General features: G+C 42.2%; 1 protein-coding gene across 1 annotated transcript; it reads left to right on the top strand.

Annotated features, from left to right (window-relative positions):
- The first annotated feature begins 12188 nt into the window (after nt 1-12188).
- npy (neuropeptide Y) lies at nt 12189-15303 on the top strand. The gene is made up of 4 exons (XM_030063604.1): nt 12189-12234; nt 12726-12913; nt 14531-14620; nt 14930-15303. Exons 2-4 carry the CDS (start codon nt 12726-12728, stop codon nt 14949-14951), a joined length of 300 nt encoding a protein of 99 aa, XP_029919464.1. The 5' UTR covers nt 12189-12234; the 3' UTR covers nt 14952-15303.
- The last annotated feature ends 619 nt before the right edge of the window (nt 15304-15922 follow it).

The following is a 15922-nucleotide window of genomic DNA, read 5'->3' as shown; positions in this document are numbered from 1 at the left end:
CAAGATATGAAAACTGAGGGTCTCTTTGCCTTTTTCGGTATCTGTTTGTGATCTGTTTTTTCTCCATCTTTGTCATCCTCTTCTTCAAAGCTTGCCACCTCTGCCTCGCTGTTCATACGTTTGAGCTGATTAAACAGCGTCCTGCCTTTCTCCTGATTTTTTCTTCCATCGTGGAGTCAAGGCCTTGATGCATCTTTTGGAGAAGGAGGGTTTCTTTGACTTTTTCTGGAGCTGTTGTTCCTCAGTTTCACGGGTCTTCAGACTGTTGGCTGGATCAGGTAACACCTCAATCTCCAATGCTATGCACATCACAGCCGGCTCCTTCTTGTTCATGGGCATCTGTTTTTGGAGCACCTTAGTAGGGTTGTTCATCTCTCTCTGCAGTGCTGCCGTCTCTTCTCTCGCTAATTTGGGTGTGTCGCTGAGCTCCTTGTTACAAACGTCTTTGATGCATCCAGTTGTCTCTGTTAGAGCCTGATTTATCTCCTCCTTCTCATCTGTCGGCCCACTGAGTTTTGCTTTCAGCTCCTCAATTCTCAAATCCTTTTCTTTGAGGAGTTTTTTCTGGTCCTCTATCTCTTTACGATATACCACCACCTTCTCAAATACCACGTGCATCGCAGTCTGGTCTTTCTTGGTCATGTCCCTTTCTCTTTGGAGATTGTCATTGAGCTCTTTCACCTCTACCTGCAGGGCTGCTTTTTCTTCCTTCTCCAATCCGAGGTTGACACTGAGCTTCTTGTTGCTCTGGGTTGTCCCTGCCAGAATCTTTTTTACCTCCTCCAGGTCTTGGTGGAGCGCTTGATTCTCCTCCACCTGTGCCTTGAGCTTGTTTTCAAGTTCCTGGAGCTTATCCGCCTCCTCACTCTTTTTTGGGGGCATATCAGTGGACTCCTCAGCCTCTTTCTGTTCTTCATTGTGACTTTCTTCTTTCTGCGCCTTCTCTTTCAGGCCTGTTACCTTCTCTTTCAGCACAAAGATTCTCCACTGGAGGGCCTTATTCTTGTCTGTCACTGCTTTGAGTTTGACACGGAGCTCCTTGTTGCCCTTGTACAGCTTGTCCATTTCTTGGTGAAGCTCTTGCCTCTGTTTTTCCAGGGTATTTTTCTCCTCCATCTCTGGCTTGAGTTTGCTGTCAAGTTCCTGGTTTCTCAAGGTGAGCTCTCTTTGGAGGTTTTGCAGCACCTCCAGGTTTTGCTGGGCCAGGGGATCTGTGCCTCATGAGCCTCCTTCTCCTGCTCAGCGGCCTTGTATTTTAAGGTCAACTCATGGAGTTGCTTTTCCAGTGCCTCCATGTTTTGAGAGCAGGTATTGTTTCTGGAAGTCATTTTTATAGTTAGGGTTAGGGGTCGTTGCGATGTACAAAGGGGCATTTCATACCATTCTGACCCATGATAACGTTCTGACCCGTGACGCCATGTGCCGCGTGACATCACGCCCTCGTAGCCCCGCCCCCACCCGCTCAGACTCAGGTTAGGTCGTCACCAGAGGCAGGATACACAGGTACAGTGTCTATATTGTGCAGGTATAAGCCGGCATGAAATGAGTGATCAGTAGACAATGCGTAGCTTACGCATTGCATTATGGGTGGGCTGAGAGTCCCAGCAGTATGGTATGGAACACATTTATCTAATTTAAAAAATGTTTGTAAAATGCTAAACTGAGAAAGTATATCAAGTCACAAATCATTTACTCAACTTTAAGAGAGGTCTTAGCAATACTTGCATCATTGTGGAACATTTTCCAACATTTAAATCTAATTAATTATGTATGATTTGAAGTACTTCCCACTGATCTCCTCTAAATGTAGCTGTTGCTGTGGTACAAGTATCCTGAATAGTAGGCTCTCTTGAATAGTTTCCAGAAGATTAGATCAGATCTAAGGAATCGCTTCATAGCACATGAATACATCCTGTTCCTACTGTAGATGGGCATTATTCTTTCTATTAGAAGTTTGTCAGACCATGTATGGTTTGATTTATCAGTGGGCAAGGGGAAGCTCTGAATTCATTTATGATGAATGGGTTTCAAATTCAGCAGTGACCACTCATGAACACATGCTGTAGAGTATCCATTAGTTTTTATGACACCAGCTACAGCTACAGTTCCTGGTGCAGTGAGTGGTCCACCACACATACACAGTTGTATTTTTTATAAAAGTTCAATGCCTGTTTCCTACCCTCCTTTTTAAGGAGTTATGGCATATTCCCTAACTGTTCTGTAGCATTAAAACACAGAGAGGGAAATAAGAACAGTCTCTGCTCCGTCTTTTTCAGCTTTTTCAGGCTCGGAAAATGGCTGCTAGGCCGGAAGGCTCAGCATCAAGGGTCAGCCGAAGCTCCGCTAAAGCATCCAGCTCTGTCCTGAGTAAGACGTCCCACAAACACTGAAGTGCATCTTCCACCAAAGTGCCTACGGATCATCCAGCAAACTTATCACATCCAACCAACATTCGTCAAATTTATGGACGGATGAGATTTGCCATTTCAAGGAATTCGCAACAATCATAATATGCTTTTGTTCTGTAATACTATAAACCTGTCTCACGTTTGGACAGCTGTTCTGATTATTGCTCAGCCACAAATGCCTCTTTTTTCTTCAGGTGAAATCTCCCGTAATCGCTCCCTGTTGAGCTTGCCAGCAAAGTAGCAACTCAGTCCTATCAGCAGTGGTCACCAACAAGTAAACAGTGATAAAAACCTGACAATATATTGATTCAGTCAGAGATTTCAATTTGAGCTTTAATGCTGTTTTTCCCTCCTCTACAGTACATAACCAGAACAAACCATAGAGCTCGCCCTTAATTTCAAACTCACTCAAAGGGAAATAATAATTGGATTGAGTGTATCAATGAGAAGCTATATAAGGACATATAGGTCAAGAGACGTCTCGGTTGTGTTCTACATTGTAGGTCAATGCTGTGTGCTAAAATAAAACCACATATGCATCCAGACATATATACAAAATGCAAAATCTGGGTTATTTTGAAGCACTAGGTCAAACCTTACTCATAACATAAACCATGTAGTCATATATATTGTGCCGTGCCTTATGGAATCAGATTTGTATTCCATCTGTCAACAAACAGCTTCCAGTGCATACTCACTACTGCTTCATTTTTATGACTGCCTCATATTTCCATCTTGATGCTTGTCTCATTAAATGGTCAGTTTGCAACTCTGAGGTTTGTATGTTGTACTGTTGTGGAGAGAATGCCACCCACTCAGCATGATACCAAAATGAGAGCAGAACCATGGAGCTACGTGTTCAGTGATGAGAGCAGGTTTTAATTTGCAGAAAGATGCATTGTTTCCGATTGATTAATCCCATTCCTCATGGCAGATCAGCGGTGATGAGAACTGATTTAATCCGCACACAGAATGGAGAATGAAACAGGTCATGTTTTCTCCACAGGCGGCCCACTTTCAAACATCTTTAACTGAGAAATACAATTAAAAGGGATATAAATGGGGATTCACTCCCACTCAAATGTTCCCCCCACCTTGGGGCCGAGTCGCACTGGATCACCATCCACATTGCTAAATGCACCGGCCAGTGCGTCTCATGTCGCCTGTGTCATAATGGAGGAGGTGTGTGTGTGTATGTGTGTGTGCTTGTGTTTGTGTGTGCTGAACAGGTGTTCTGGAGGGAAAGGAGAGAACGCCTGAGGGATGGCGTGGCTGCACCTGGGTCTCTGCTGCCACGTACCGAAGAGGAAGCCAGTGGAAAGGATGCTATTTGAAAGCTGACACTTCAGATTGAGTGTGTGTGCACGGTGATGGTGGCGTCATGTCGACCACAACATACATACAGCACAGGTAGACGTGTGCATGTGCACCTTTGGAGTCACACTTACGCACTAAACATGCATGAACCCAATTGTGTCTCTCTAGTGCTGTGTTTACAGAGACACAAGCGTTGTGCCCATTTGTAAAGTCAAACATCCTTAAACAACACTTGACCTGTACTCACCACTTTCCCCTTGAGAATTTTTGTAACAGGGGGTAAACAAAGAAAGAAAGAGAGAGAAAACCCAACTAATTTGAGTGGTAACAGCCTGACACATTAGTGTGGCACATGCTGTGTTTAGGGTAATTGCCTCACCATAGCAACACAATTTAGGAGGTAATTTACTTTGGTCATTGGTTGAAGGAAAATACTATTTCAGTTCCCTTATTGCCAAGGGAACTACACCCAACTTGACTGACAGACCCATCACCACAAATCAGGACGCAAACACAGAAGATTAGATTGGCAATTATTGCGCCAGGAAACACTTAATTACCCCAGTGGCAGGTACGGTAAGCACACACACACACACACACACACACACACACACACACACACACACACACACACACACACACACACACAGACTTAACTGGTGAGGAACACACAGCTTCCTAATTTCCCCAAAGATAAAGAGAGAGGTGGCATTGAGGGAGGTTGTAAAGATGGAGAGGTGCAGGGAGACATGAAAGTGACAGCTCACTTGAACTTGGAAAACGAAAAAAAAAAGAACAAACAAAAAGAAATGAATGCATTTGAAAAAAATAGCATGAGTGAGATATTACACAGCTAACTCTAATCCTCCTCAAAACATATTTTTTATGCTATTCTTAGGATAGAGCGCATGTGAACAAATCTTTGCCAGAGGTTGAAAACTTAACCTCTCCACTGACTATGTGTGAGAGATTGAGGACATGGTGTCAGTAACCAGGGTGGTTTTATGTGGTAATAAGCACATTTCTGGTTCATATATGTCTAGAAAATTAAGCTCATTTTCAACTTGTCATGGTGTCTTCACATTAAGAGCTTATTTGATTGACTTGAGAATGTCTTCAGTCCCATATTTTGCCTTTTTGCCTTTTTGAGATATTTACAAAAGTCCTCAGATCTGATTTTTATGGTTTCTGTCTTCCACTTTAGCACACATGTCCTCTTCTGGTTGCCAGGTGGAGAGTTTGCTCATTTTCTCAGTTTGAGGCAGAGCTTGCGCAAACAAAATATGCAGTCTTTTTTACAAACACATGAAAGTCCTCACAACCCCTAAAACTTCAGCACAATCCTATAACTTTGATGCTTTGGACATGTTGTGTTTGCTTTTGCTTTTGTGATGGAAACACCAGGAAACCGATGATGCTGAAATTTCAGAGGCTGCGTGTTCTTCGATCCCCTCCTATGTCTGATGAATGTTTGAAGGGGGTCAGAATGGAGAGGGAATCATGAGAAATGGATTTGGCTTTTACACAAAGCCCCGGCATAACTTTGGGAGAGCAATGTTGTATAACTGTGTTCAATCAATAACTGCCAACAAAAATGTGTGTTGTGTTTGAACAAAACATTCACACGCTTATAAAATAAATAAATAAATAAATAAATAAATCACAAGCCATAAAAGGCCCCCCAAAAAAGAAAAAGATGCTGGAAACATCTGCATATTTTTGATCCCGTCTCCTTGGTGATGAACTCTCCTTGCTGCACAAACACTGATTGAATAAGGGCACTTCAAATCATAAATGAGAGCATTATATGGGATGCCTGAGGACATGAGTGAAATAAAGGAGGGAAAACATAGAACCAGTAGAGAGGCCCAGAATCAAAGGCACGGGATCGACCAAGAGAGGTGTGCAGGGGAAAAAACGAAAACAGCTGGAGAGGCAAAGTGGAGCGGCCAGGGAATTAAAATGAGAACCAGCAGAGTTCTGTCAAAACAAAGCGATAAGGGTTTACGGAGGCCGGTGGCATCGGCTGGCATCAGTGAACTGAGCTTGTGGATTGGCAGCCTGTCATTTGGCCTGTGTGCCCATCCCTCGCTGTCATCCAGTAAGCCTCCTATCTCACTGCAGGACCACCAAAAACACTTGGCCAAGATAAGAAAAAGGGATAAGGAGACAATGCCTTTCATTTGTAGAATAAATGTTTGAACACACTCCATGGCAGATTGACAGCCATGTGGGGAAAAATGTATCCTTCATGAATTCAGCACACTCTTGGGAACGGATGCATTTAAATGCCTTTTAATGCAATTAACGGACCCTGTGAAATCTTGCATCACCTTTCCATTTTATCAGGCTCCAGTTCAGTCATGCATGTGTCTAGTGTGGTGGTAAAATGTTGAACCCAGTCCCTGCCACATGTACTCTTCAGAAGCAACACGCCCTTAACGTCATGGAGGCTGTAGTGAGTTAGAGCTGGAGTGACAATACCATTATACTGCATGAAAAGATCTGACGAATCTATTGCTACTAAGCATGTTAGGCTAGGTTGTAAGCCAGGGGGACAAAATATCACTCCAAAGTTTGGCTGAACTTTAGAGAGGAGAAACTGGCATGGCCATTTTCAAAGAGATCCCTTGACCTCTGACCTCTAGATATGTGAATGACAAACAGGCTGTCTGAGTACCCACCGGTCTCCCCTTTGCAGACATACCCACATTATGCCAATCCAATGGAGATTTCTGCCTGCAGTGCACATGTTCTTTTGGCCTGTTGTAAAATGGTGTGTTTGTGCAGAGTGGGGCCTAAACAGTCTTGGACTTGCATAAACTGGGCAACTTGCAGAACAGAATATTTAACATCCAATTGCCAAAATATGCAAGTCTTATAGTAATCTCCAAATGTCAAATGTTTTCAAATCACAACATGAATTTTTCTCTTGTGGTCCTCAAGATTTTGGTGTCCTTATACAATATTTTTGAGGGATTTTAGACTTTTTTTTTTTTTAATCAATTCTCAAATGGTCAAATATGGTTAACGTTTGCACCAAATCTGTGTAACAAATGATATCAACCCCAAATGGCTGCAGCAACTTGTATGTTTATCATATACTCTAAAAAAAAAAAAAAAAAAAAAAAAAAAAAAGAATGGGCACCTAACCAAAACACAAAGCTTAGTATAAATTTATGACCATAATAGAGTGCTGAGCTGCATCTCAAATCAATCTTCAGCTTCTCTTCTTTCAGATGATGTATGATCTATTTGGCATCTACTATTAAAAATGTATTTCCTCCTGAAAGGGTCTGACGAAAGAGCAGGAATGGCAACAGGTTAAATTTTAAACATTGAACCTGAGCAGCTGATTACGACATCTTAATATTCTTTTTCCTTGATTACTGTTGCTGTTATTGCTGTGTTCAAATACACTTATTCCTCAATGAACATTATGGTTTCTGAAAACATGCAGGGATTAACATTTACATGTGTGAGAGGTGAGTACAAAATTAAAACAGGAATTTTTACAGCAGTAAGTCCTTGGATAACTTTCGCACATAGACACCTTAATATTGTGGAGATACCGAGACACCTATAGACACCTTTATATTGTGCAGATACTTTTCTCCAAATCAATACATAAAACTTTGGATGATGAATTGCACTTGAAATGAAAAAAAAAAAAAATACAATATTGCTTTAATTTATGTATTTAAATATGGATTGAAACACACCTACCATTCTCACAAACTCATCATTAAATGTGACAAACACGCTCCCTGCCTCAGAGAAACTACCGTGGCCTCACATCTAACCTGTAACAACATTTATTAAAAGCAAGTGCGGTGCAGCCTGATGGGTCGACAACTTTGAGCGGGTTCCGTAATATCGCAGTCCCTGGTGGCTCGCGCTCCCTGACCTCCAGGTCACACCTGAGCCGAGGCACCGCGTCTCGGCTCGGCCCTGACCCTCTGTGCAATTCCCCATCTGTCAATCAAAACACCTTCTACGAACTTTCGCATGACATGTGATGTGTGAGGTGCTTTTAAACCAGGGACAGATGTGCCACAACCACAGCCGCACATCCGCCTACACATGGACACACACACACACACACACACTCACAGTCACTTGCACATACACCCAGAGAGACAGAGAGGAGCACTGAGGAGGAGAGATAGACTCAGGTAAATTAACAGACAGAGACTTAAAAGAGTGGCCGTTTCCAGCATGGGGACTTAATTAGTGTGACAGAAATTGTATGCATGAGGGAGTAACTAAGGACATTAATGTCTTGCAGTTTCCTAGTCGATGAACTGTTAGTGTTGTACTTATTCTGAATGAAATAAGAATGGAGAGAATCTTGCGCTCTCTGATGTTATTTTGGTTCAATAATTGCTCGCAAAGGCTGTCAATTAGGAAAGTATTGAGTTGATAACAGCTCAGACTGAAAGACAGTAACCAAATTAGTTTTTTTTTTAATGATATAGTGCATAATTTCTTTGTAAACAACAAAACCACCCCCCCAAAAAAACAAACAAACTGACACTGAATCCACCAAGAACAGGCATCAATATAAGAGCATGTACTGTGCTTTGAAATCGATCCTTTTTTTTTTTTTTTTGCTCAATGACAATTTAGTCATCATTTCGGTTAATGTAACTTTTTATCAGCTTGCTGCCTGCAAAGTATTTCCCAGTAATGTTGCAATGCAGATTAAACGTGACAGTATCGGCCTGAAATCGAGAGCATTTGGTTCAGATCACCTTCACTCACAACCAGCAGCCGAAGTCAGGGGGCTGCCTGTGCCCTATCCAAGTAATAGCAGTGTTTGCTCACCAGAGCCAACACTCTGTCACCGCAGGACAACAGCACAATCAAAAGCAGCAATTTTACTGTCAGAGTTGTGTGTAAAAAGATGTATAATAGCCACGAAAGCTCCAAAGCAGGAACAGATTTAGCCTTTGTCACTTCTCCTCTCAATCCGTCTGCATGCATCTGCCCTGTGAGAGGGGATTTGGACACCCGGCTTGTCAGGATTTTCTTTTACACTTTTGCACGCTCTAAACACAGGCAGGCACAGGCAAATTACAGGTTTTTTCATTTGCGCAAACCTTGAGAGGGAAGTTATTGTCCTAACCAGGAGGCAGATGAGGGAGAGGGAAAAGGGACATAGTTATATTTAAACAGCTTGTTCTGTGAAACACTGATACTCCAATCATCGGGAGGACAATTACAGCATTTAGTACAGAGGTCATTCTGCATAAAATGAAATGGCACACAAACATATTTTTTGTTTGTTTGTTTCTCTGTGTGTTTGTTTTTGTATTACATTCACCTAAGGACACTGCCTGTAGCATTTTTGAACAACAATATCATTATCAGATGGAATATAATCACTGTAAACAATTGACTGCCTCACTAACCAGGATCAGATACATGCTGTTTATATAGTTGGAAATCATAGCTAAGTGCAGCATGTCGAGAAACACACTCACATTCATACCTATGGGCAGTTTAGAGTGTCCTGTTCGCCTGACAGGTATGTCTTTTGGAGGGAGAATATTCAAACTCCACACCAAGGACAAGGGCCAATGTTAAAAACAAGGACCTTCTTGCTATGTGGGAACAATTTTTTAAATTTATTTTATTTATTTATTTATTTTTATCACTAATCTACAGCATTAGCCAGAGAGGATAATGTCTTGTATGTATATGTATATGCTCAATGGCCACTTTATTAGGTAAAAATACTGGGTAGGAGTCCCTTTTACCTCCAGAGCAGCCTTTATTTTCCAAAGCTCTGCATTCACCAATGTGCTGGAAACATGAGGAAATCTTAGTCCATGTTGGTTCCTGTAGATTTTCCAAAGGCACATTAATGCTGCAAACATCCTGTGCCACCTCATCCCAGGAGAGCTCTGTTAGCTTTGTATCTAGAGACTTCCACACGCCGTTAAAGCCAAAGCCAAAGTCACTGTCATGTCGTCTTGGAGCTGTTTTGAGGGAACGATGCATTATCCTGCTAGATGTGTGCACAGTCCTGCTCCTGGTGTGGTATTGAAACATTGCTCATTTGGTCATAAAGGGCTCTAATGTGTACTTAGCAAACTTTCCCACATCATGACACCATATGCAGCCTGTGCTGTTGACACCAGGCAGGATGGATCTGTGGATTCATGCTGCTTTTGCCAAATTCCGACCCTGACATTATCACAGTGCAGCAGAAACCAGGATTTGTCAGATCAGGTGATGCGGTGATGTTTCTCCTCTCTGATTTTGTCCAGTCTTGGTGATCACACCCCCCCTGTATCTTCATCTTCTTGCTTTTAGCTGACAAAAGCATCAGCCTCTGCTCACCTGCTGTGAGATTTTGATGACTTGAAAAGTGAGCTATGCAGCAGACTCGTCAAACCCGTTAGCTTGAATTAACCTCGCCAACATCTGACTCCTCACCCTCCTCACCACAGAATGGATGCTTTGTGTTTATCTCTTTATTCTTGGTAAAATGTAAAGTTCTGCAGAACCCCAGGAGGTCACCTGTGTGTAAGATGCTTGAGCCGTTGTATTTGGCTCCAACCATCATGCAACGCTCAAAGCCACGTTTCCCATTTGAACATTTGGACAGCAAGTGACCTCTCAACTCCGCCGGCACGCTTTATACATCTGCTGTGTTTGTATGTGACTCATTCTGCAGAGTAGTGAGCTTTTTTTTTTTTTTTTTTTTTTTTTTGCTTCACAAGAAGTGGGGTACCTTTTGAACCAAGCCTCTGGGTGTGAATGTATCCCATGAAGAGGAAGAGAGGTTATAATTCTGTGATCATCATGATTCGGTCATGACTCTTTCCTCTACTTTCTCTCACTTGTGCCTCATTCCTCATCTCCTCCATGGCATCCTGTTATACAAAAAGCCCTTAGCACATCCTCTGCATAACGTGAAGAAAAAAACACAGCACCAGTGAAGAATTCTGATTTTGATAGATTATATGCCTGTGAACGGAGAGGCTGATATACAAAAGGATTCTGAATGGGAGTTAAATGAAGCACTTGGTGATACAGATAAACTTCAATTGAAGCGCTATTTGAGGTGTTCTTATTAAGAGGGTTTCTGAGAGATGGGGCTCTTCTGGGCTGATGTTTGGCTGACTTGTCTTAATGACATATTCAGATTTAGGGTGTTTTGTTCATGTTGAGTGTCCCAGTCTCCCTTTGCCATCTGATGGAATGAACTGAAGCAAAATTAGTGGACTGATTGAATCAAACCCTGCTGCAAAAAAAAAAAAAAAAAAAAAAAAAAAAAGAGAAAAACTGTTCATGAACATATGAGTCTGTTTGAACTCCTTTTATTGCAGCTCGCTCAAGGTGACGTCATATGAGCTTCATCTGAATAACAAGAACGCCTGCAGGAGCCTCATTTGAAGTTGGTTAACTGCGTTACATTTCTGCTTCCTATTGCAGGTTATTCTTTTATCATTTTAGACGGGATTATTAATGTCACATGCATGCATACAAAGAAGAATCACTACTTAATTGTGAGTTATTTTCTTACCCCCTTCCTCACACACACGACTCAGAAAGACCAGAAACATCACAAATGTGTGTATGTGTGTGTGTGTGTGTGTGTGTGTGTGTGTGTGTGTGTTTGCATACATGTTTGTCTGTGTCAGTCTGTTTGTCTGACCTGTGTGTTGGTGCATCTGTGTGCTTTTTTGCGTCTGTATCTGTGAATAAAGAGTGTGTGTTTTTGAGAGTTGCACAGACAAATGTGTGTATGTGTGTGTGTGTGTGTGTGTGTGTGTGTGTGCCGTTACATTATTGATAACACGGTTGGTTCTGCACTACATCAAACCAATAATACCGTATGTAAGTCCTTGGGGAATTAGGTTGTATTAGCATGGTCTTTGTTTTCTCTGCATATCAAATTGCCACAGTAAATTGATATGCATTGAAAGTAAATCCATTCACCATAAAACACCATAATAATTCAGTTCTATCCTTATGGGGACTTGTAGTGTAAGGTAGCCTACTCAGCAGTGACTTTTTAATGGCCTTATTGCAATTTCTCCTATAGCATCGCAGCAATATTCATATTATTTTCCTCCTAGGGGCTTTTGCCATTTGGATAATATGCTTTTAAAATTTATCACAGAAGTGCAATAGTGGGATTGAACCGCTTAATTAAAATTTTAATTCCCAACCTTTCTTCACTGGAAACAAAGCATCTCAACAAGACTTCATCTATTTTTAGTTTGCTGTGTTATTGTAAGGTCTTTAATACGACTGAAAACATGTTTTAAAAACAAGGCGATGACAGCATCACTAGTGACGCGCACATGGAGAAAAAAAAAAAAAAAAAAAAAAAAAAAGGCAAAGTCTCGCAGTGAGCGGAGCGCATCTCTGACTCGTCTTGCGCAGCGCGTCTGGCGCACACAGATATAAAGCCCGGCGCGCACGGAGCGCTCAGCAGCAGAGCAGCCGCCTGAGGACACCGCGCAGATACAAGTCAAACCCTCCACTGAATGTGAGTACCTTGCTATTTGACTGACTGAAGCCAAACCAAGGAACACGGAAAGAGTCTTCAGACTTTATTTAAGTTGAAAGCCTCTCCAACCTGCCTTTTGGGGGATTGGCTGTAGGTTGTCTCCAAAGGATTTTTTTTTCTTAACTAGTTAAATTATATCACTGATATGTTTGAAGGCTCAGCACAAGAGAAAAAAAGTTTAGTGTGGTTATGGTGATTTTATTATTATATCATTTATTTTATTTTATTGATTTTTTTTTCTAAACTCTGACCAAGGGCAAAGTTTACATCAGGCAACTGGAATATGCTCAGCTGCATTTGTATGTGTCACCATAGCGCACCAGAAGGTGAAATACTGGGCAAATAAATATGTAAATTACAGAATTCTGCTGTTTTCCATAGAGCTAAGTGAAATTAAAAGCAGTGAGGGGGGAAAACCATGCCCAGTGGTGTGGCATGGCCTCACAGGGATTTGTTCCCTGTGCCGTCAGATGCATCCTAATGTGGTCACCTGGCTGGGGACTCTGGGGTTCCTGTTGTGGGCGCTGATCTGCCTGGGCACCCTGACAGAAGGATACCCGGTCAAACCCGAGAACCCCGGCGAGGACGCACCAGCGGAGGAACTGGCCAAGTATTACTCTGCCCTGAGACATTATATCAACCTCATCACAAGACAGAGGTACGATAAACAAGGGCTTTGTGCATTGATTACATCTCCTGCAAGAATAGAATAGAATAGAAACTTAAAGGTTAAAAAAAATAAAAAAAAGTTTGGTGGTCAACTTGTTTTCAGCTGTTTAGAGATTGAGCTGTTAAAGAATATACTTGGCATGAATTCCCTTGAACTAGGACTGGTGATAAATTACAATTTATTTTCTTAAATGACTTAATTAAGAATAGATTGCCCCCCCCCCCTGCTGACACAGTTACTCAAGCCCATTTCCACTCTATTCTATTTCATTCCATTACTCTCAATTGTTTTTTTGAAAATTATGAAACTGTACACAGTGACTCAAACACATTTCTGTGCTATTCTCGTATATTCTATTGATTTGAATTGTGGGTCTATCCACATGCATAACCGCTGCTGCCTTAGAGGACACAACCAGAGGTGACTGCTGTCCAGAAGAAGCAATGTCTGTATGCTCAGTAAAGTTTCAACAAAGTCCTCCAGTCTGAAATGTGTTGAAGCCAAATTGTTCCTGACAGCATAGAGGGGGAGGAAGACAATCAAAAGTTCAGCTCACTGGGAGAGGGTTAAAACTTTAATTGTGGAGGATTGTTTATCTTCACAGCTGGGACATAAACAGGCTCCAGAAAAAAAAAAATGTAGACTGGATGTTGATGTTGGGTGACTATTTCAGAATCACTGTAGGTTAAACCAGATCTTTCTTCAGCCCTGGTTCAGAGTAATATAAATGTTTGCAGTATCACTGGCTGTGTAAAACAGTAAAAATGTCATGTTTCTCAGCTGAATGTTCTATCCTCCCACTAGTCAGTAGGCGATTGCTGTTCATGAACTTTCTCTCAACCTCTAACATTCTCTAATTATGATAGCGCCATACTCATCACACTCGTGCAAGATAACATGCCGAGCAGGCCAAGGGTATAAAAGTGAGTCATCAAGCCAAAAAAAAAAAAAAAAAAAAGAGGAGGACATTAATTATTTCACTGCCACTATCAGATCTGCTGGTCTGAATCCTGCTTGTCTGATTACTGGATCCTGCTGCCTCCATCTCACACACCTTATTAGTGAACACACATCACATGCACGTGTTGACCACCTCTACTAAAACATACAGAGACATTTCTGGCTCGGCCAACACAGCACAGTAAAATAATCACAATCTTCAGCTTTCTTCTGAATGTCACGGGCTCGGAGGTTGCTGCAGGCATTTAGCCTCCCGGGGGTACACATGTTGTGTCAGAGCGAGCGCACCGACACGGCTTATCATCTGAGGAGCAGAACTGGAAATACGACCACCTACCATTCCCCTCCTGAGTGTGTGTGCCTGCCGAGGCTCGGACTGTGTTCACGTTTCACTTTTCTTAAGCTCATGAAAGGACACACGACACACAGGCGTGCCGTTTCTTTCACAGCCTAAATGTTTTCAGTTATTTCTCTCTCTGTTTGCCTCAGCTAAAGTCCCTCTTTTTTTCTTTTCTCTTTGTTCATGTCTGACAGCCAAAAGTCCCAAGTTGCTGCTCCACTCCCTGAACTTGACTTGATGACCCATCTCTTTCTCTTTTTCCTCTCTCTCTCTCTCTCTCTCTCTCTCTCTTTCTCTATTTTCAGGTATGGGAAGAGGTCCAGTCCTGAGATCCTGGACACACTGGTCTCAGAACTGCTGCTGAAGGAGAGCACAGACACGCTTCCACAGTCCAGGTGTGTTTGAAGAATGTGTGTTTGTTTGTGTGTGTGTGTGTGTGTGTGTGTGATTCCAGTTTTCAGGCTTCACAGATCTACATTTGTGCAGGTGTGCATGTGCCTGGTTGCATCTCACTGTGAATGTGAGGTCAAGTTCTTCTGGCTTTCAAACTCTTATAGATATCACATCCACAGTGCCGGCAAAACAAACGCTAGTACACTTCCAATATGTTGCTCCAGGTGTGTGTGTGTGTGTGTGTGTGTGTGTGTGTGTGTATTGGGAGCAGCTGCAACTCTCACAGGACCTTTGCTCCTCTCTCTCTCCAGATATGATCCATCGTTGTGGTGATGTCATCGCCGTCATCAACCCCCACCTCGTCGCCACTCCAGCACCGCCGACATACTGACCTCTTCATGTCTGTTGGACACTTCATACCCTACAACACCAAATCAGCCGCCCCTACACACACAGACACACACACACACACACACTGACCCCCACCCTCCGGTACCACCATGACTTCCCTAGAATATTAAAGCTCCTCTTCCTTACCCATCAGCTACAACCAAGACTACAACAGTATGTGCCATAACACTGTAAATAGTCTATTCTGGGAGTCATCGTCTGTGAATTACACACATAGGGGTGAGGGCGGCATGTTGATTGTATGGTATAAACGTGCTATTAAAGATTCATTGTTTGAAAGAACCTATCTTTCCTCTTGTCTGTGGATGAGCTAAATGTATCTTGTTCCAACCATTTTGAGAGAATTTAATATGTGCACACTAAAGTGAGCAGCATCACTCAGTAAACACTGATAAAGGTATAGAAAAGTTGCTGCATCTGACGAGATCCTATACTATTATTTGTTTCCTATGTTAAATCATAAGGCTAGATGTAGGTAGGCCTTAAAAACCTGAATACATCCCTGATATTTTATTTTCTAAGAGGCCTCCAACAGATTTCATACAGAGCTTGATATTTTCTTTAAAAAAAACAATATCATATATATCAACAGAGCAAATGCAGTCATACATTTGAGCTGTGTCTTACAAGCATGAATGCACTGAAAGCCTTTCATGGGCAGACAAACGCTCTCAGATCGATTTGAGACTACCATCTGGGTAGATAATGGCGCACTCTTGTGGCCATAATGGTAAGTACTCAGGAAATAAATGGAGGAAGAAAGAGCATTTTCAGGAGAATTAATGCAATTATGGGAGCGGCTGGCACAACCTGGCATCGGCCCTGAGGCAATTAAGCCTATTTGTTCAGCGCCTGCAGCAAAAGAGAAGGTGGATAAGCAGCGTGGGGCATAG

The sequence above is a fragment of the Myripristis murdjan genome, chromosome 11, assembly GCF_902150065.1.
Source record: "Myripristis murdjan chromosome 11, fMyrMur1.1, whole genome shotgun sequence".
Classification (NCBI taxonomy): Eukaryota; Metazoa; Chordata; class Actinopteri; order Holocentriformes; family Holocentridae; genus Myripristis; species Myripristis murdjan.
Note: the sequence above shows the minus strand (reverse complement) of the source record. Positions and strands in the feature narration are given on the sequence as shown.

What these genes read in the sequence shown, in the direction of transcription:
- npy (XM_030063604.1), top strand. Translation starts at nt 12,726, where the DNA reads ATGCATCCTAATGTGGTCACCTGGCTGGGGACTCTGGGGTTCCTGTTG. An exon ending in AACCTCATCACAAGACAGAG is followed by an intron (nt 12,914 to 14,530) that starts GTACGATAAACA and finishes CTCTATTTTCAG; the next exon opens with GTATGGGAAGAGGTCCAGTC. An exon ending in GACACGCTTCCACAGTCCAG is followed by an intron (nt 14,621 to 14,929) that starts GTGTGTTTGAAG and finishes CTCTCTCTCCAG; the next exon opens with ATATGATCCATCGTTGTGGT.